General features: G+C 44.4%; 1 protein-coding gene across 2 annotated transcripts in view; it reads right to left on the bottom strand.

The window, feature by feature from the left end:
* The window catches only part of parp3 (poly (ADP-ribose) polymerase family, member 3), a 34,023-nt gene extending 14,417 nt beyond the window's left edge, over nucleotides 1–19,606 (bottom strand). Inside the window, exons 1-7 of one of the 2 annotated variants that reach the window (XM_060835775.1) lie at nucleotides 19,538–19,606; nucleotides 12,917–13,095; nucleotides 12,632–12,757; nucleotides 8,200–8,385; nucleotides 7,365–7,500; nucleotides 1,806–2,029; nucleotides 892–1,050 (exon numbers count right to left, since the gene is read on the bottom strand). In XM_060835775.1, the coding sequence (XP_060691758.1) occupies nucleotides 892–1,050; nucleotides 1,806–2,029; nucleotides 7,365–7,500; nucleotides 8,200–8,385; nucleotides 12,632–12,757; nucleotides 12,917–13,093 (1,008 nt within the window). In that variant the 5' untranslated portion in view covers nucleotides 13,094–13,095; nucleotides 19,538–19,606. Of the gene's footprint in view, nucleotides 1–891; nucleotides 1,051–1,805; nucleotides 2,030–7,364; nucleotides 7,501–8,199; nucleotides 8,386–12,631; nucleotides 12,758–12,916; nucleotides 13,096–18,067; nucleotides 18,186–19,537 lie in introns of those variants that run through there. The other variant, XM_060835774.1, reaches the window with a different exon arrangement.
* Nucleotides 19,607–20,200: the final 594 nt, after the last annotated feature.

Genomic DNA, 20,200 nt, shown 5'->3' on the forward strand with positions numbered 1-20,200 from the left:
TAATCTTGTCCCTTGCTTGTCAGTTGATGTAACAATTCAGGTATAAGACAGCACCTTCTGACAATGTAGTGCTCCCTCTGTACAACACAGGAATCTCTGCCTTGATTTTTATGCTTGTATCCTAAAATAGGATTTGAACCCTGAACTTCGACATTGGAGGTGTTTATAACTTTAGAAGCTGCTATTCACAATAACAAGTTGCGATATTGAGGTTTAACCATTCTGCTAGCACTGGGCATGTGCAAATTCATTGCCAGCCTCTGAGGACTTTGTTTCAAAGCAGGAGACCATTTAATGGCAAGTGGTTAGAAAGTATACAAATCATCTCGTAATCCGGAGCTGGTCCAACGACATTGTATTTCATAACACAGGCAAGTTTCTCAATGATTTGGATTTATTGTTTCTGTCCCTGCTTGAAAGAGGCTGCTCAAGTATTTACTGGAGGGGGGCTGGAGGAGGGCAATGGGCAGGGAGGGTTACGGGGGGGGGGGGGGGGGGGGGGGGGTTCTGGATGGAGGGCGAAGGTAAGGGTGATGTAAGCAGAGGCTGAGGGGAAGATGAAGGGGCTGGGTAGGGAGAGATTGGGTTGGGGAGGGGTGGTAGGGTAGATAAAGGAAGGATGAGGGAAGTTAAGGGAGAGAAGAGGAATGGTGCATTGAGGGGAGGTGAGGCGAGGGGAAGCAGGGTACGCAGAGGGAGGTTGAGGTCCCTGCAGTGAGGCGTGTAGTCAGGTACACAGAGAGCTGGGAGGGGGCTGTGCTCGAGGGAGGGTGTACTGAAGAGAGGTGCGAGGGAACTGTACAGGAGGGGAGGTCGAGTGGAGCGGAGAGGAGTCTACCAGAGGGAGCTGGGAGGTGATGGACCAGAAAGAAGATAGAGTCCTAGTTTTACCTGGAATTCTTCAGAATTGGGTGCCAACAATTGCAAGTCACACTTCAGCACGTTATAATCTTCATCCAGAGGATGGGGAACCTCCTCAATCACTTCAGTCTTGATTTTCTGCTCCTTCTCAGCTTGAAGACTCTGGGCGAGCTCGATATCAGCAAGCACCTAACAATTCAGACAGACATCGGCAGTTTAACTCAGAATACTATGGAGTCTTCAGAAATCTATGCTCTTTTCTTCACCTTCCCGAGATTACTCTCTCTTTCAGTTCCGCCACACTGACCCATCTTTTTATTTAACCTGTAAGAGGTTGTAGTGGGGGCGGGGGGGTGCAGAGAAGGAGAGAGATGGGACGGGGTGTCTATGGCAGTGACTAAGAAGTCAGAGACTAATGTCTTACATTAATTTATCATTTCTGCATTGGACTATAGGCTCCATGTTCTTTACACTCACACTGGGAATGCCATTGAGAAATCACTTGAAATGTTAAATGAAAGCACATTGGGAATGTCAAGAAGAGGTTATTGAAGAAGTCACTGGGAATGTCACTGACTTCCCCACACTGTGTAGCTTCAGTTTCTAGCTATTTTTACACATTGTAATGGTGTTACTGAGTAGAGGCTATGTATCCTGATTAGGGGATATAGGGAGAAGGTTGGATCAAGCCATTAGGTGAGGTAAGGACCAGGTTAAACAATAGTATTGGGACACTTAAAAGGATTTGTGCTTCTGATGATTGTCTCTGGACAACCTAGGCACAGCAGCAAGATATTAGGCAAGTAATATTGGCTGGTAAAACATGGCGACGGAATGGGTGCCTGTTTTGGGGAGGATAAGAACAAGATATTTGTTTAGAGTCTGCACTAGCATCAAGCATGCTCTGACCAAACAAATCTTTGACTACTTTCAAGGACAATTACCAGCAGCATGTCTCTTTTGGCTTGGATCACTTCCGAAGTATCAATCACTGGGGGTCTATTGCGTCCAAAGTAGTGAGGGATGATGGTGTAGAACTTTGAGGACAGCTCCTCCAGCTGCTTTCTGTTGGGTGATGGCTTCAAGGCTGCCTCAATCTCATCCAGTGCATCAAAACCCTTGGCAATTTGCTGCTTACTCAACTTTCCAAGAGGCATCTTCTTCACATCTGATCAGACCAACAGCAGAGAGATGTATCATTTATACAGCCCATCATGAAGCATCTCCCAAGAGGGTTTACCCTGATCCACTACTCTCTCCAACTGATCTCTCTACGTGCTCACTCCCAGGAAGCAGCAGTAAGAATAATTGCACCCTCACTAAAACATATCTTGCCAAATAACAAGAGCAATAGGCAGTGAGCAAGGTAGAAACTCTGACTGAAAGGTTTGTTCTCTACTTTGGAGCACTGAGTGCCTCAGCTCAGATGAGCACGGGATAGGAAACAAACGTAGGACATTCTAGGGCTCCACAATTCCACTTTCATTGTCACTGATGCCAGTGAAGATGACATTCCAAGCCTTTTGGAAAAACAAATTGAGTGGGATAAAACATTTCTTCTTGAAGCGTCAGAGGAGATTTGGTGGAGGGCTTGCAATAAAGAGAAAAAAAAAGAGGACAAACAACTTCACTGGCCAGGAAGTCAGCAACTGCAGGTTCTAGTGGTCACTGAGAGGAGTAGGGAGAAACATTCACTCTAGTTCTCTCTCCACAGATACTGCTTGACAGGCTGGAGTATAGTCAGCTTTCTCAGATTTATTTCCGATTTCCAGCAGCTGCAGCTTTTCACTTCTGTTTGAGGGTGAGATGACCAAATATTTTGTTTTTGTAATGTGGGCGGAAGAATAAATATCGACCAAGACATAGAGAAGAACTCCCTCGTTCCCATTCAGAATAATGCAGTGTGATCTTTCACATACGAGACTTCACTTTAATTTGGTGTTCAAAAGTTCCATGGTGTTGAACTTAGGATAACAGTGTGTTGTACATGCTGGAGCTGTCTAAACACCCTTAACTTGGGAGCTAAGAGGCCTCAGATGTTTAACCTGAATAAGAGGCTAAATATTAACCTACATCCCAGAGGTCAAGGTGTTATGAAGATGTGGGTGTAATGTACCTTTAAGAGAGTTAAAAGCTAGCAGAACTACCTGACAGCACCAAGTGTTCTGAGTAAGATATAATGTAACCTTTTGGTCCAACAGCTAGTGTAGCTGGTTGCCTGGAGACAAAAAAAAAATCACATTAGGCCAATCAGTTTAAATTATGCCCGAAAAATACCAAACTCCAATAAAGTTTGAATTTAGTGTATTGACAATATTAAAAGCCAATGACATAATCCTATGCTTTGAAGGTATAAGACTGGGAAAAGTTAAACATTGGGGGAGAACTGCCAAGCCACCAGCATGTGCAGACTGCTCTCAGAATAGCTCTCTTAAAGGTACCTTTATCAATCAGTGACCTGTAAAACATAATCCGTATAAAGAAGAAAATGTGACAGAGGGAGATACAAAGAGAAGATTTGAAAGCTGGCTGGTTTTGAAATTTGAATTTTTGGTAAATCTTAATCAGGGGTTTTATCGGACTAGCATTGGAAAAGAGGGAAGGTAAAAGATAGGTCAGACAAAACAGTTGTAAATAGTTGTTAGTTAATTAGTCTCTGTTACATTTTAAGAAATGAAGTTGTTAATTTTTACTTTAAATAGTGATCTTTGGGATAGTTCTTGGCCTCTCAAATTTTCACAGATTAATGCACGGGATAAATACTTTCTGTGTTGCTGGTTTACATTAAACGGGGAGAGGGAAAGGGGGTTTTACCCTGTGTCGTAACAAACATCAGCATCCAAATACTGAGTATAGGGATCAAAGTGTCATATTGAGGTTGTATAGGACATTAGGGAGGCCTCTTCTGGAGTACTGTGTCCAGTTTTGGTCTCTGTTACAGGAAGGACATTATTATGCTGGAGAGGGTTCAGAAACAATTTACCAGGATGTTACTAGGGATGGAGAGTTTGACTTACTAGGAGAGCCTGGATAGGCTGGAACGTTTTCACTGGAATGTTTTCTCAGATTGAGAAGTGACCTTATCGAGGTGTACAAAATCATGAGAGATATAGATAACGTGAATAGCAATTTCAAAAAATAGGGGCATTTTTTAAGGAGAGGAGAAAGATTTTAAAAAGACATGGGGGTTACTTTTTTAAAATATATATGGAGTGGGTAGTGGGTGGAATGGACTTCCAGAGAAAGTAGTGAATGCGGGTCTGATTACAACGTTTAAAAGAAATTTGAATAATTACATGAATAACAAATGTTTGGAGGGATATGGGCCAAATGCAGACAAATGGGACTAGATTAGTTTGGGATTGTGGTTGGACTGGTTGGACCGAAGGGTGTGCTTCTGTGCAGTATGACTCTATGACTCTATACTATATCAGTCATGCATTCTGCATATTCATTTACACCAGAAAATAGGCAGAATCTGTATTTCTATAGCATCTTTCATATGGCCACTTTACAGACAAGGTAGCAGCTTTGAATTGTAATCACCATCACAATGCAAGAAATGCAGGACCCAATCTGTCCGTACATTTTCAGTTATGAGGAGAGGCTGGAACTTTCTTTTGATAAATATCAGAGCATCTGCTCACTGCTTGTGGTGGAATGATGAATATTAGATTGGGAAGCCTTTCAAAAACCAGATGATAACTAAAATGAAAAGTAATAAGTGGGGAGAAGATGAAATCTGAATGGAAGCTAGCTAGTAATATAAAAGAAGATTGCAAAAGTTTCTTTTAGATATCTAAAAAAGGTAAGAGAGGGAGAGGCAGGAGTGGACATTATACCACTGGAAAATGAGGCTAGAGAAGTAGAATGGGGAACAAAGAAATAACAGAGGAAGTGAGTAGACACTTTACATCAGTTTTCACAGTGGAAGACACTGATCATACAGAACTTCAAGAGTCAGTGGCAAAGGTGAGAATAATGGGCACCACTAAGGAGGAGGTGCTGGGAAACCTGAAAGATGTGAAAATGGATAAAACATCCAGATCAGATGGACTACACTCCAGAGTTCTGAAGAAGATAAACTGAGGAAATTGTGGAAGCATTGCTAGTGAGTAAATGTAACATCACTGTTTAAGAAGGCAGTGAGACAGAAGACAGGAAACTATAGGCCGGTTAGTGACTAGTGGAGCTCCACAGGGGTTAGTGTTGGAATCACAACTGTTCACATTATACATTAACAATCTGGACAAAGGTACTGAGGGTATTATTGTTTAGTTTATACGTGACACAAAGATAGGTGGTGGGACAGGTAGTGTTGAGGGAGCAGGGTGCCTATAGAAGGACTTGAACCTGCTAGGAGAGTGGGAAAAGAAATGACAGATGGAATACAATATAGGAAAATGTGGCATTACAAATATTGGTTGGACAAACAGAGATGTAGACTATTTTCTAAATGGGGAGAGGCTTCAGAAAATTGAAGCACAAAGGGAGTTGGGAGTCCCAGTTCAGGGCTCTCAAGGTTAACACACAGGTTCAGTTGGTGGTTAGGAAGGCAACTGCAATGTTAGCTCTCATTCAAAGGGGCTAGAAAACAAGCACAGATACATACTCCTGAGGCTATAGAAGGGTCTGGTCAGACAGCATTTGGAAATATTGTGGCAGTTTTAGGTCCCTTATCTAAGTGAGTATATGCTGGCATTGGAATGTCCACAGGAGGTTTACAAGGAAAATCCTGGGGATGAAGGGCTTGTCATATGAAGAGTGGCTGAAGAGTCTGGCTCTGTACTCAATGGAGTCTAAAAGGATGATAGGGGATCTGATTGAAACTTACAGAATATTGAGAGGCCTGGATATAGTGGACATGGAGAAGACATTTCTGGTGTTAGGAGAGAATAGGACCTGGAGGACACAGCCTCAGAGTGAAGGGACAACCCTTTAGAACCGAGGTGAGGAGGAATTTCTTCAGCCAGAGGGTGGTGAATCTGTGGAACTCATTGACTTGGCCTCCACAACCTCCTGTGGCAATGTTTGTATTTGAGACAAAGATAAGATAGGTTCTTGATTGGCAAGGGGATCAGCAGAAGGTCAAAGAATGGAGTTGAGAAACAGATCAGCCATGATCGAAAGGTGTAACAGACTTGATGGGCTGAATGGCCTAATTATGCTCCTATACCTTATGGTCTTATGGACAGAGAAAAAGTCAATCCCACTCCACTTTCAGATTGTGAAGTCTTTTACATTAAACTGAGCAGGGCCTCCATTTAGTTTCTCATCTAAGAGAGGCCGGCAGTGAGGGCATTCCCTCAATACTTTATCGGTTCAGAGTCTCTGGATTGAGGCCCAGCCTCACTGGCACCAGCACTGCCGACTGAGCCAACCTCCCAACGGGCTGGTGACCAGTGCTCAATCTAAGCCAGTCCAAATGACATACACAACCTAACTGTCACATGATAAACAGGTCTCGCCACTAATGCTGGAGGTGGGATGCCTGTGAATGTCTGGTAGGAGAACAGGCCTCAGAAACATGGCTTACATTCAGTGTGTCATGGTTGGGGCAGAGTGGAACCTTCCTGCAGGATGGCGGGCTGAGCAACAGGGCTGAGCCTGGGACTCGTCCACTTCCATCTGTCTTCTTTCCTTTTTTCCCTCGGTTTTTGCTATTTTCTTTTTTTTCCTCTCTCTTCTTCCTTTAAAATCTGTAGAGTTGTGGGTGAAGGAGGAGGCGTCCAGCTGCAGCAACGTCAGGATGAACCAGCCACCCTCGCCGGGGCTCCGCCGGCGAGTGAGGAGTAGGTCCCACCCGGCCAGGACTGGTAGGCCGAGCTGAGGCTGGAGGCCCACGGCTAGGCCACAGCCCCTGAGGAGCAGAAGTGAGGGCGGAAGGGACAGCAGAGGAACCTGACAACCGATGACCAGCGACAGCGTCTGGAGGAGCGCTGGATGGGGGAAACAGGAGGTGGGGAACCCACTCCTCCCCAGGCCCTTGGCTCCAGCTCAAACACAATAACTGTGATTGTGGCAGCAGGTGCAGAGGCCTGTAACTGACACTCCCAGAGCCCATTACAGAGATTCAGGATGATGTCAAGCAGTGACTGGAGTAGCAGCAGAGGAGGAACAAGAAGAGGAGAGAAAGATAAACGGCTGCAGTAAAATCTTGCATTATACTCAAGATGGTGCCAGAGCGTGACACTTTGTATACAACACACGTGAAAACACTTCTCATTGTATTTTTATATAGATGTGACAATAAATCTAAATCTCCAAGGGTGAAATTATACCTTTACAAAGCTATAGTTTGGGAAAGAACGACATCCCAGCAGGTACAGAGTGGATAGCCATACCATCTGGGCAGCTCCATCACCAATACCATAAGCAGGGAGTAAGCCTAATGGTTCCAATCTTGAACTCTCTTGAAACTGAAGCTTCAGCCTCTGGTCTATCAAGCTGCAGCCACCACCTCAGCTTGCTGGGTGGAATGTGAACTCAGAGGACGAACTTACCAAGATTCATAGTTTGCATCTGCTCCTTGAACATATCGTGGCTAAAGAGAAGAGTGACCAGCTCCTGGGTTGGTTTGTCTAAAGTGCAATGTTTGACTTTCTTATTTACAATTGTGCCTCCGTCCACAGTGTCGTTCTGCAATCAAACAAACCAAATAGCATAAGGATTGTCCCATTATGCACTCAGTCCAAAAGGACAGTGTCCTCTGCTCTTCCTCACCTAGTCCTGCCTTTTGGAATCTTCCTACCCTAGCCTTGACCTCCCTCCCACCCCACCCCCCACCCCCCGACAAGTTTCCGTCTCATCCCTAACTCTCACATACACCATTTCAACCATCTCATACCTCTTTAGCACCATCTCATCCCTTCTCTTTAAAAAAAACTTCTCCGGTTACTCTTAAAGTTTCAAATATCACAGTTTGCCTCCATTCTCAATATAATAAATTCCACATGACCAGATTAGCCCAACCTTTCCACAGGTTTTGAACCTTCACCCAACCCTCGCGCAATCCTCCATTTGTTTGGGATCAAAACTTTTTGATATGCCACATTTTCTCGAAGCCCTGCTCCCTTGCCTACATCCAACTTCCATCCAAAAGTCTCCACTTAAAACAATGCAGCCTTTTGTGGAAATTCATGAGGTGAGCTCTGTCACAGGTAGACCTTTTCCTCTGCTGCTGACTCTCTCCTCCCTCAACAAGGATCACTGTCAAACACATCACTAGATTCCATGGACAAAACAAACACACTGCTAACTCTGGCAGATTGGAGACTGTCACAGCATCTGACAAAGTAAAATAGGTCAAAAGTGAATGCCATACCGAGATGGACCTACCTTTACAATCGTTGCTTCCTCGTAGCCCTGCTGGACTTCAATCATGGTGTATTTTCCAGGATGAGCCACGAAAGAGTCTTTGTTTGCCCAGTCATTCTTGGTCTTGTCTTTGAACTTCTTTTCAAAATCTTTCACAGCGACGTTCAGGGCGACCGGAGAACCCAGTTTGCTTTGGCCAACTTCTCCCTGTCCAGAAGGTAAAGGCAGACTAAACAAGGCACACTAAGAGTTCACTTGGCACTCAAAGCTGCAGGAAGCCTGTCCCAAGCTTTCAGGGCAGTCTTCAACTATGTTTCCAACTGGCTGTGTTTTTATTATGGAATTATAACTGGTGTGCTATTCTTCCCTTTCACACTATTGCTCACACATAAACGGTTCATTGGGAATCAGGAGAGGGAACCTTAAACAGCCTCAGCAGTATATCCCTGCTTTTGTATTCTAGCCCTTTCAAAACAAATACTAGCATTGCAATTGCCTTCCTAACCGCCACCTGAATCTGCATGTTAACCTCTAGAGATCCTGAACTACGTCTCCCAAGTCTCTTTGTGCTTCAGATTTCCGAAACCTTTCCCCCCTATTGAAAATAATCTACACTTCTATCTGACCTGCCGTGCTTTTCCCACAATGCTGCCTGACCTGCTTTTTCCAGCACCACATTTTATCAGCTCAAACTTCTCCAGCATCTGCAGTCTTCACTATTTTCTGTTCTTCCTACCAAAGTGCATGACCTCATACTTTCCCACATTATATTCCATCTGTCACTTCTTTGTCCACTTCCCTAGCAGGCTCCCTGTTTCTTCAACACTATCTGTCTTGACACGTATTTTTTTTGTCATCTGCAAACTTAGCAACAACGCTTTCAATTCCTTCTTTCAGAATATTAATGTTTAATGTGGATAATTGTGGTTCCAACACTAACCCCTGCAGAACTCCACTAGTCACCAACTGCCATCCTGAAAAAGACCCCTTTATCCCCATTCTCTGCCTTCTGCCAGTCTCTATCCATGCCAGAACCTTGCCCTAACACGAATGGCTCTTACCATATTTAGCAGCCTGCTGTGCAGCAGCTTGTCAAAGGCCTTCTGGAAATCCAATTGGATCAAATCCATTGGCTTGTCTTTGTATAACTTGCTTGTTAGCTCCTCAAAGAATGCTATCAGATTTGTCAGGCATTACCTCCCCTTGACTCAGTCCTATTTACCAGGCACTTCCAAGTACTCCGCAATCTCATCTTTACTAATGGACTCTGAATCTTACCAACAATTGAGGTCAGGCTAACAGCCTACAAGTTCCTGTCTTCGGAGTCCCTCCCTTCTTAAACAGGGAGTGGTACATTTGGGAGATTGGATCTGCTTGGACTATTCACTAGAGATTAGCAGAATAAAGGGGAATCTCATAGAAACCTATAATATTCTAACAGGACAACACAGAGTAAGCATAGGAAGGTTATTCCTGATGACTGAGTCCAGAATCAGGGGTCACAGTTTAAGGATACAGGGTTTCTCCAGCTTCCTCATTTCCCCTCCCCCCACCTTGTCTCAGTCGGTTCCCTCAACTCAGCACCGCCCTCCTAACCTGCAATCCTCTTCCTGACCTCTCCGCCCCCACCCCACTCCGGCCTATCACCCTCACCTTGACCTCCTTCCACCTATCCCACCTCCATCGCCCCTCCCCCTAGTCCCTCCTCCCTACCTTTTATCTTAGCCTGCTTGGCTCTCTCTCTTATTCCTGATGAAGGGCTTATGCTCGAAACGTCGAATTCTCTATTCCGGAGATGCTGCCTGGCCTGCTGTGCTTTGACCAGCAACACATTTGCAGCTGTGATCTCCAGCATCTGCAGACCTCATTTTTTACTTAAGGATACAGGGTAGTCCATTTAGGGGGTGGGGGGGGTGAAATATCTTCACCCAGAGAGTGGTGGAGAGATTTTATGAGCAAAGTAAACATTGAAATCATCAGGCTGCTTTTAGCTTAATGGAATTAGAATTTGTTTGGTTTCGGGGAAGCACATATTGCTTGGAAAGCTTTAAATGTTTCAATTCACGGAGTCCTGGTGACTGTTAGATGTATAAAGCAGTTTCTGCTGAAGAAAGATGAGAGTTTTGGACTGTTTGTGAAGCTGAGAAGGTCTAAGTCCAATCTATGAATAATCAGGGAAGATACTATCAACTCTCGTGACCAGGAATTGACGGCAATAATTAAGTCAACCCCTATAGATTTGATAGAGAGGAATATTTTCTGATGTTTGCTTGTGTAAAAGGGTGTTGTTGGAATAGTTGAAATATTGCAATTCACCATGTTTCAAAGTCTTTAAAATAATGATATATTATGGCTCATTATATTTTATATTAATTCTATTTGCATCAAAATCACTCGTGTTTTATTGCTGAAACCAAATCTGCAACCTTGTTTGTTTCTCAATAAAAGATCAGCACATTTTATATAAGTACCCAAACCAGATTTCAGTCCGAGATCCGACTAGTATCAACTGAGAGCATAACAGCATTTCTCAAAGGGACAGTTAGATCCCATTGCTGGGTCTGATGATGATCTCCAACCTCTGCAGTGCTTTCTGGATATAGCAGCCTAGAAGTAAAGCAATGAATATGCATTCTCCCAGTCCAGTTTTCAAGAAGGAGTGAGATACAATTCTTGAGGCTGAAGGGATCAAAAGGTATGGGAAGAAAGTAGGAACAGGGTGTTGAGTTGGATGATCGTTATGATCATACTGAATGGCGGAGTAGGCTCGAAGGGCTGAACGATCTGCTCCTGCTCCTACTCTGTGTTTCTAGGGATTCACAAGCGGATCATTGGGTCCCAAATAATCAGATTTCATATCCAGTGCTACATTCGAGTCATAACGTGAATGATTCAATTCGCATTCTGGAAGGTTCCAGACAGCAGAGGCCGTAATTCCACCTGGGAATTTTACATTACATGGGATACTCGTTTCCTCTGGGTACAGCAGCACATACACACAGCCACTGCGCAGGACAAAGCACTGGGATAATGATGGTCACAGCAAGGGTCGTTCACTTCAGGTTGTCTCTATCATTCTGGAGTCCCTCTCACTAATGCACATGAAGAGAGTGTGAAGATAAAAGAAACAACCATGTCAGCTTGTCAGATTGTTAACTACCCTGACAATCCTCTCCACAATATTCTCCAAGGGAACAGAATGAAGAGACCAAAAAAACAACAACAATCTGTTATTTTTGTGAAATCTGTGAGATACATCCATTAATGGAGTAACAGGAATATGTCGGGTTGTGAGATCATGTACAGGATATTTGTTGGGCCGGTTTTGGAATACTGCATTCAGTTCTGGTCTCCCTGCTGTAGGAAGGATGTCGTGAAACTTGAAAGGGTTCAGTAAAGCTTGACCCAATCCATTGCCGAGGTTGGAGGGTTTGAGCTATAGGGAGAGGTTGAATAGGCTGGAGCTATTTTCCCTCGAGTTTGGGAGGCTTAGGTTTATAAAATCATGAGCGGCACAGATAGGGCGAATAACCAAAGTCTTTTCCCCAGGCTAGGGGAATTCCACACCTAGAGGCCATAGGTTTAAAATGAGAGGAAAAAGATTTAAAAGGGACCTAACAAGCTACTTTTCACAGAGGGTGGTGCGTGTATGGAATTAGCTGCCAGAGAAAATGATAGAAGTAAATACAATAACAACATTCGAAAGGCACCTAGATGGGGACATGAATAGGAAACATTTAGAGGGATATGGGCCAAATGTTGACAAATGGTACCAAATCAGTTTAGGATATCTAGTTAGCATGGACAAGTTGGACCAAAGGTTATTTCCGTGCTGCACAGCTCTAGCACTCCATTTAACTACATGCTTCTACTCTTCCCCACCTCCACTATTGGGCCAGACCCTGTTCTGTCACCCTGTCCCCCATCCCAGGCCCTTCTCGAGTGGTATAATCAGAAAGGCATTTGCTCCCTGTTCAGGAAGCAGGCAGAGTGTTTAAGTGTGAAGATAAGACAGGGAGACAGACCTTGCGGCTTATCCACCATTCAATGAGCTCATCAATGTTTGGATAAATGTCAGCTCTACTTTCCTGCCTTTTCCCCACCACTCTGAATTCCCTTCATTTAAAAATTGAGGTCAGCTTTGAATATACTCAGCGACCTAGCTTTCTACTGTAAAAAAATCACTTCCTTTCTGACAGAAAAAGTTCCTCACCTCCGTCTGAGATAATACCCTCTGGTCCTGGACTCTCCCAGACAGGAGAAACAATCTCTCCCCTTTGACCCATCACATCTCCTAAGAATCTTGGATACTTCAACAGAGACGTCTCCCATTCTACTAAAGTCTAAACTCAACCTCTTCTCATTAGGGAGCCCCTCCATACCTGGTGTTCCTCTGGGCTGGATTCGGGTGGCAGGTGAGATGGGGAAAGGTTTCAGTGCCAAAGCGACTTACCACTCTCCCCCAGCGGTTCCAGCAGTAATACGAGCCATTGAGCTCGATCAGCTGAATGATGTAGAACTTGTTGTTATTGTTTCCGATGTTGGTTTGGTTCAACATGCAGTCATAGTCCTCATGAATCTGTAACAGGAAGCTGTGCATTAGGACCTATGTAATAGGAAAAGCCCTCACTGCTGTCATACACACAGGAAAGATCTGTGTCTGGCCTTAACTGTATTTTAGAGACAAGTGAATTGGGTAATATGGGGTGACCCTAGCAGGAGGGTGTGGGGCACCTACCTCAGCCGATGTGTTGCTCAGTGGACAGTGCTCGTCTATCTTGGCTTTGGCCTTGACGGTGGGAGCAGCTTTTAGAGCTTCGATAGTGGATTTGACATTATCTTCCTCCGGCTCAACTTTGACCTTTCTCTGCTTAGCATTTGATTTGGTGGCCGCCGACTTCCTTTTTGGTGGCATGGCTGGAAAACAGAGAGCCAGACAGGTTAAAGGGAGGGAGGGAAACACGGAGTTTGGACGAGGAATGGGGAGAAAGAGGTCATGGTAAGGCTGGTTTGTTTATGGGAGAGAGAGCACGAGAGAGGGAGAGAGAGACAGCAAGAGCAAGAGAAACTGGACTTTCTGGGAAAAAAAAAGGCATCATGTCCAGTGCCTCTTTTGAACTAAACTTTTATGTGCTGCTTCACTCCTCTCCCCCAACCCACTGCCCTCCTAATCCTCACAGTCGCACACCCCGGGTGCTCAGGCAATCACCTTCTACAGCCTCATGTTTCCAGCTACCTTGGATTCCAGCTCAGGGTGTCTCTCATTAGTCAGGTCCATTGGATTCTTGCTGAAGTGTTAATGGACAGTGAGCGAAGCTGGGTATCCATCTTTCTCACAGTCTACAGCCTCAGGCACTCCCATCCAACTCTAAAAACCCTGTGGATGCTGTACTTCAGAAAAAAAACCTGAAATTGCTGGAAAAGCTCAGCAGGTCTGGCAGCATCTGTGGAGATAAGGGTCATCTGACCCTTTCTCAGAACATTAACTCTGATTTCTCTCCGGGGATGATGCCAGACCATCCAATTCAAAACCCTGTTTCCACTTTATCTACATTCTTAGCCCAAAGGAATGATACTTAAGTCCTTCTTGAAAACATTCAATGGTTTGTTTCACATAACGCAAACAGACACCTTCCTGACTCCGCAGTGAGTTGGGCTACATGGGATGGTTAAAAGGAGGAGCTGGGGTGTAAGAGGCTGGGGGAGACATACTGGATGGTTCATGAATACAGACGGTCCCTGATTATCCAGGAACCACAGCTTTAACGGCCATTTCAGCTTCACTGAAACCTTGATGTGAATGGAGTGTCTACACCTATCCCAGGGGCAAAAAAAAAAATGACTTAAGGATTCAGGAAAAACCAGATTCCTTTTCTTTTAAAAATAAAGTTTAATTTTCAACGTATCCCACACAGTGAAAATGATGTCAAGGCATAAACCTGTGGGGTGGGCTGACAGCACCAACAGGAAGCCATCCAGCTCCTGGTGCCTCGAACAATACATATTGTCCTAAAAACCCTGTCTCTGGGCCCCGGGACACAGGATCTGACAGAATCAGCAGTGTTAGTCCAGGCCAGACTTACCATCTGACTCCTTTCTGGGCAATGAGCCTCCAGTGACCCACACCCTGGCCCAGCTCAGATTTGGTAGCAACATTCAATTCTACAAGGCAAGTGTACATGGCAGAAACATTTGCTTTAGAAGTGCAGTCATCAGCAACAAAAAAGGAAAACTTAGACCCCTCAGCACATTTCAAAATAAACAGCTTGGGCCAACAAAACATCGTTAAGGCTCTTTTATTCGAATGGGAATCCTGATCTGAAATGAACGATCTTGAATGGTTAAGTGGGACATCTCGAGAAGACTCATTGAAAATTTAGCGGATCTCAGAGCCGCCTTTTTGCCTGAAATGAGGCTTGACGTCAAATGCAAAGGCATCCTGAAATGAGCCTCCCATTAAAGGCAAAGCTTTTGCCACCTCCATGGATTTCAATCAAAGGGAATGCTGGTTCACTGAAGATAAAATGTAGGAGATTGTCAATCTTAGCAACCAAGCCTCAAAGAGGGTGCACTGACGCAGCCTTGGCCCCATGTTTACTCAGCCTTAGGCTTCCAAGTTACTGCACCTCCTGCTGTTACACAACCATTGCCCCCTTCCACTCGCACCGAAACATCTCAATACATGGTTCTCTTCATCGTTCAGAAGCAAAGGCGAGACTCTGGTTTTACCCACTTAAACAATCAATAATCAGTTCCATGCTTTGAGCCTGCATCACTAATAGCTCAGGGTAACTAAAAGCTGTAAATCCAGTTCAGCAGCCAAGGGAGAAACAATAAAATACCCCAAAAATCAAGGCTCTCAACCTGGAATGTTAACTCAGCTTTCTCTCCACAAACATTGCTGAGTTTTCCCAGTGTTTTCTGTTTATATTCAGGATCAACAACCAATCAGCCAATCACAGCCAGGATTGTGGGGTCTGGGAACCAATCACAGGCAGGCCTGATGGCACTGGAATCCTATCACAGCCAGGATTGTAAGTACTGGGACCCAATCACAGGCAGGTCTGTGGGATCTGGGATCCAATCACTGCCAAACTCAGCCAGGACTTACAGGTGTATGGGCACTGGACTTAATCACAGCCAGAATTATAAGCACCAACCAATCATATTCAGGGGTGTGGGTGCCAGTCAGCCAATCACAGGGAAGGAGACAAAAGAGGATTCTGAATGGAGGAGAAATAAATGCACAGGTTTAACTCAACAAATAAACAGCTTTCAATAACTGAAAAACATGTTCAGTTCAGCAGTGACAGTTGAAAATTTCTGTTATTATGTTGTTTGCAAAAACATAGCAATGGAAATGTGGCTGTTTTAGAGCCTTTCACAATTTCGCAAAGGGCCTCAGAGTCAATGAAGGACTTCTAACCATTTTTTAAAATCTAGCTGAGAGGGCAAGTGAGGCCTTGTTTTACCCACTTAAACAATAAATAATCAGTCCCATGCTTTGAACCTGCATCAGTAATGGCTCAGGGCAACCGAACGCTGCCCTGATGAAGGGCTCCTGCCCAAAACGTCGATTTTCCTGCTCCTCGGATACTGCCTGACCTGCTGTGCTTTTCCAGCACCACTCTAATCTTGACTCTAATCTCCAGCATCTGCAGGCCTCACTTTCGTCTTGTTTTAATATCACAGCCAAAAGGCACTATCTTGGGCAGTGCTGCACTCCCTCAGTAGTGCCACTTTGACAGTGTGGCACTCCCTCAGTAGTGACCCTCTGACAGTGCTGTCCTGAGGTGGGAATGGAATGACCGCATCATTTGCATGTCATATCACTACAATGAGAAATAGCGCACACGCTCATTGCTTCCTGTGTGATTATTTACAGAGTCACACATGCAAAGTCCCTTTCAATGCTTCACCCGCTATCTCCCCGGGACAAACATCACAGGTTAAGAGTCAGTTCATTCTTCTGGGTGACAATCTGTGATAAAGCCCAGCTGGTGACCTCTGATCAAAAATCCTCAATCTATCAGCAGGAGTGGCTCAGTGGTTAGCACTGCTGCCTCACAGTGCCCAGAGACCTGGGTTCAATTCCAGCCATGGGCAACTGTCTGCGTGGAATTTGCACATTCTCCATGTGTCTGCGTGAATTTCGTCCAGGTGCTCCAGTGCCCTCCCGCAGTCCAAAGATGTGCAAGCTAGGTGAATTGGCCTTGCTAAATTGCTCATAGTGTTCATGGATGTGTAGGTTAGGGTGAATTGGCCATGTTAAATTACCCATAGTGTTCAGGGATGTGTAGCCTAGGTTCATTAGTCAGGAGAAATGTAGAGTAATAGGGGTAGGTGAATGGGTCTGGGTGAGATACTCTTTGGAAGATTGGTGTGGACTTGTTAGGCCAAATGGCCTGTTTCCTCACTGTAGGCATTTCATCCTTAGGGGGCAAAAGATTTCTGAGAATCTCCCACACGATCACAACATGGTCATTTCTGATACTAGCAGTAAGCTACTGAGGTGACTACAGGAGAGAGAACAAGCCTGTCCACATTTGTATAGTGTCTTTAACATTCTAACACATCTGAAGATTATTTCACCACAACTCTAACAGACATGGTTTGTCACCCAACTTCCCAGAACCTTCATCTTCAGAGAAGGGTAGGGGTCAGAGAAAAATCTTCTTTAAGGAAAAAAACTTGTATTTATATTGTGGTTTTTTTTGAGGAAGGAACATCTCACCACCGATGTAAACTCTGAAGAAAAAATGAAAACATTATCTTTGTTCCTCTCTCCACAGGTGCTGCTAAGTTTCTCTGGCACTTCCTGTTTCTATCAGAGACAATGAAGGGTGGGTTTTGCAATGTAGTTATTGCTGTAGTTTCAGAAACATAATAGCTAATTTGCACATAGCAAACACCTACCAACGGGAAAGTGATAATGGCCCGGTCATCGGTTTCAACGGGTGTCAAATGAGGGAAAAACATATCTGGGGAAAATTGCCCCATGGTCATCTTTTTCCAAACAGCTGGATGCCCACCTGAGCCAGCAGACTAGGACAGAGCTGCACTCCCACATTATGCACTGGAAGGTCAGCCTTGCCTTTAGTGCTCAGGGTCTGGAGTGGGATTTAAACCTCAAAATCTGAGACTCTGACACCTGAACGGAACCAACTGAGCCAGTGCTACACTGACTGAAAGAAGGGGCGAAGGGCAGACAGATGGAGGGAGGTAATTTCTTAGATTAGAGAGTTTGAACACAGCCTGCCAAAGGTGCAAAGGTTAAAGTCAGGGACTTCCAAGATACTGGAATTAGAGGAAAGCAGAGTTGTGGCTCTAGAGGAGATCAGAGGGATAGAGATGTCTGGGAGAGAACAAGGCTCAACCATTGAAAGACTAAGGGGCTGAGGAATGGTTTTTGACATGGGGAGAGCAGTGCATGCATTTTAAGCTCAGAGATCTCAGGCAAACAGATTTAACCTACTCATCGAAAACACTTCAACACGATTGCAAGCCTCACCACTGTCAGTGGGGAATTGAAATCCAGTTTTAAAAATTGCAAAGCTCGCAACAGAAAGAATAACCAGGAAGCTGCTAGGAGTGTAATTTAAACCAACAACAGTAAACTACCCTGCAGTTAAAACCTAGTCTGAGACCTCCAACGGCCATGCAAGATTTGATATAAATGCAAGCTTTTCTTTTCAACTGATTCACTAATATTCTTTAGAGAAGGAAAATTGCTGTTTTTACCAAAAGTGGCCTATAACCTGACAGGGTTAATGACCTGCTCTCTAAAGTGTCTAAGCTCCCCACTTAGATCCGGGATAACTAGGAATGGGGAGGAATACTGGCACAGCCACAAACACCCACATCCTGAAAAGGCCAGCCTGATACTTACTGAAGTGGTCAGTTCCTGGGCTGCTACCTAGGCTGAGAGCTGTGGGAAGGAACTCCAAGAGTTTGTGCTGAAGAAGAGACTCTGCAAAGGCAGGATCAGCAGTTGAAGGAAGTGGCCTCACCCACAGCAAACACCGTTCCAATCAGGAACGGAGAAAGCTTCCTCCTGACAGCCCACTTAACCCTGTCCAGGCCTTCCTCCAGCTGAGAGCTCAGCTCCATTCTCAGCATTCCGAGGAATTCTGCACGATCATTCCCGGAATAGGGGTGTGGGGGTGGGGGGGGGGGGGGGGGGGGGGGATGCTGAGAGATTGAACTGCCCAGTTTGATGTGAGGAATAACCCCTCTCCTGATATTTGTGGCTGCCTTGCCTATTTGGATTGCAAATTCTGTTTGAGATTGACAATTCTCCTCAACCAAAAAGAGTCTGACACATTTTCAGACATTAAAGATATCAAGACGAACAGGAACAAAACAGGAATATCACATTAAGATAGGGGATGGTAGAGAAATGTGGCGCAGACTCGAATGGCCTACTCATGCTCCCAGTTTCAATGCTCCCTGTTATCACCGCCTGGAGTAGCCCCCTCATCCACTCTGGGCAGCCCTGTGTTTATCTCAACACAGGGACCAGTGCCTCAATGTTTAAACAATGCACTGAAAACTTATCTACTCATTGGGAAACACTGAACTGAACTCATCTGCACAAAGAGCCACTTCTTAAAGTAAAAATTGGGATAAACATTGTCACTTGCAAACTGACAGAATCACAGAGCTCTGAGGGAGAACTTTACAGCCAAAGCATCTCACGACTACATTCTGTTCCTCCACAGATGGTGCCTGAGCTGCTGAGTGTTTCTCTAAATTTCTTTACTTCCTACTGCTGCGGCTCCCATCACCATGGCAGCAGACTTTAGAGGATCGGCAGAATAAAACGTGCCTCTACAGCACACTCAGACCTTTATGGTTGATAAGGAAGTGAGAGAACCTGCATTTCCATAGCACCTTTCAGGGAACATGAAAATCCTTCATACCCAACTAAATTTTTTTCAGCATAGTCACTGTTGCAATGTAGGAATCACAACCATTTTTGCAGAGAGATCCCACAAAACAGTAATCAGCGACTTAATGTTACAACGCAGCGGTGAAGCCCTCTGTTAATTAAACCAAACATGCAGAAACGCTCACCTCATCTCATAATCTGTTAAAATATGAATGACAGAACTTCCAAATTTCACTACTTAAAGAAAATAACATCAATGTTTTTTATTCTAAAAGTGAACATTAAACAACAACTATTCATGAGTCTAATCTCCCTTTCTCTTAACTGTTTATTACTTGCCTCCAGCTTCATAACAATAAGTAACTTATTAAAATTGCATCAACTTAATTTCTAAACCATACAGCCGCTGGATTCCCTGAGTCGTCTTCTTTCTTTTTACTGCGAGTGTGTTTCATATGAAAAAGGTACCTTCAACAGAGAGTGTTCAATAATTTCTTGGATCTATCTCGATGGCAGTTGCTCTCTCTCCAATTTTCAAAATGTCCACAGTTTTATATCTCCAACATGGGATTGTCTCATTGGTTAATGTTGGCAAAACGATAAATCCAGACTCCATTGGCTTTAAGTATCCTGGGCCATAATTTAAACTGATTGGTTACATTCGAATTGTTGTCAAAACAGGAACCAAAACTCAGCTATCCATTTCACAGACAAATATTACATTTTCAATTTGCCAGTACACTCTTGGACAGCCATCTAGTCATATACTCAGGTGCTTGTAATCTCTCAGTTCAGAACAGCATTCACTCTCTCTTAAAGATATAGTATATGCCTTCAACTTCATAATATGAATGGCTGGATTATCTGTCTTGATGTGTTCATGACTGATTAATGTTGGTCAGGTCACAGGAGAGAACGACTGATATCTTGTAAAATATTTAAAGTGACCTTAAGGAAGGGCATAGATAATGCGAATAGCAAACTCATTTCCCCAGGGTAGGGGAATCCAAAACTAGAGAGCATAGGCTTAAGGAGAGAGGGGAGAAATTTAAAAGGGACCCAAGGGGCAACCTTTTAACACAGAGGGTGGTGCATGCATATAACGAACTGCCAGAGGAAGTGGTGAAAGTG

Source organism: Hemiscyllium ocellatum, chromosome 14, assembly GCF_020745735.1.
Source record: "Hemiscyllium ocellatum isolate sHemOce1 chromosome 14, sHemOce1.pat.X.cur, whole genome shotgun sequence".
Taxonomy (NCBI): Eukaryota; Metazoa; Chordata; class Chondrichthyes; order Orectolobiformes; family Hemiscylliidae; genus Hemiscyllium; species Hemiscyllium ocellatum.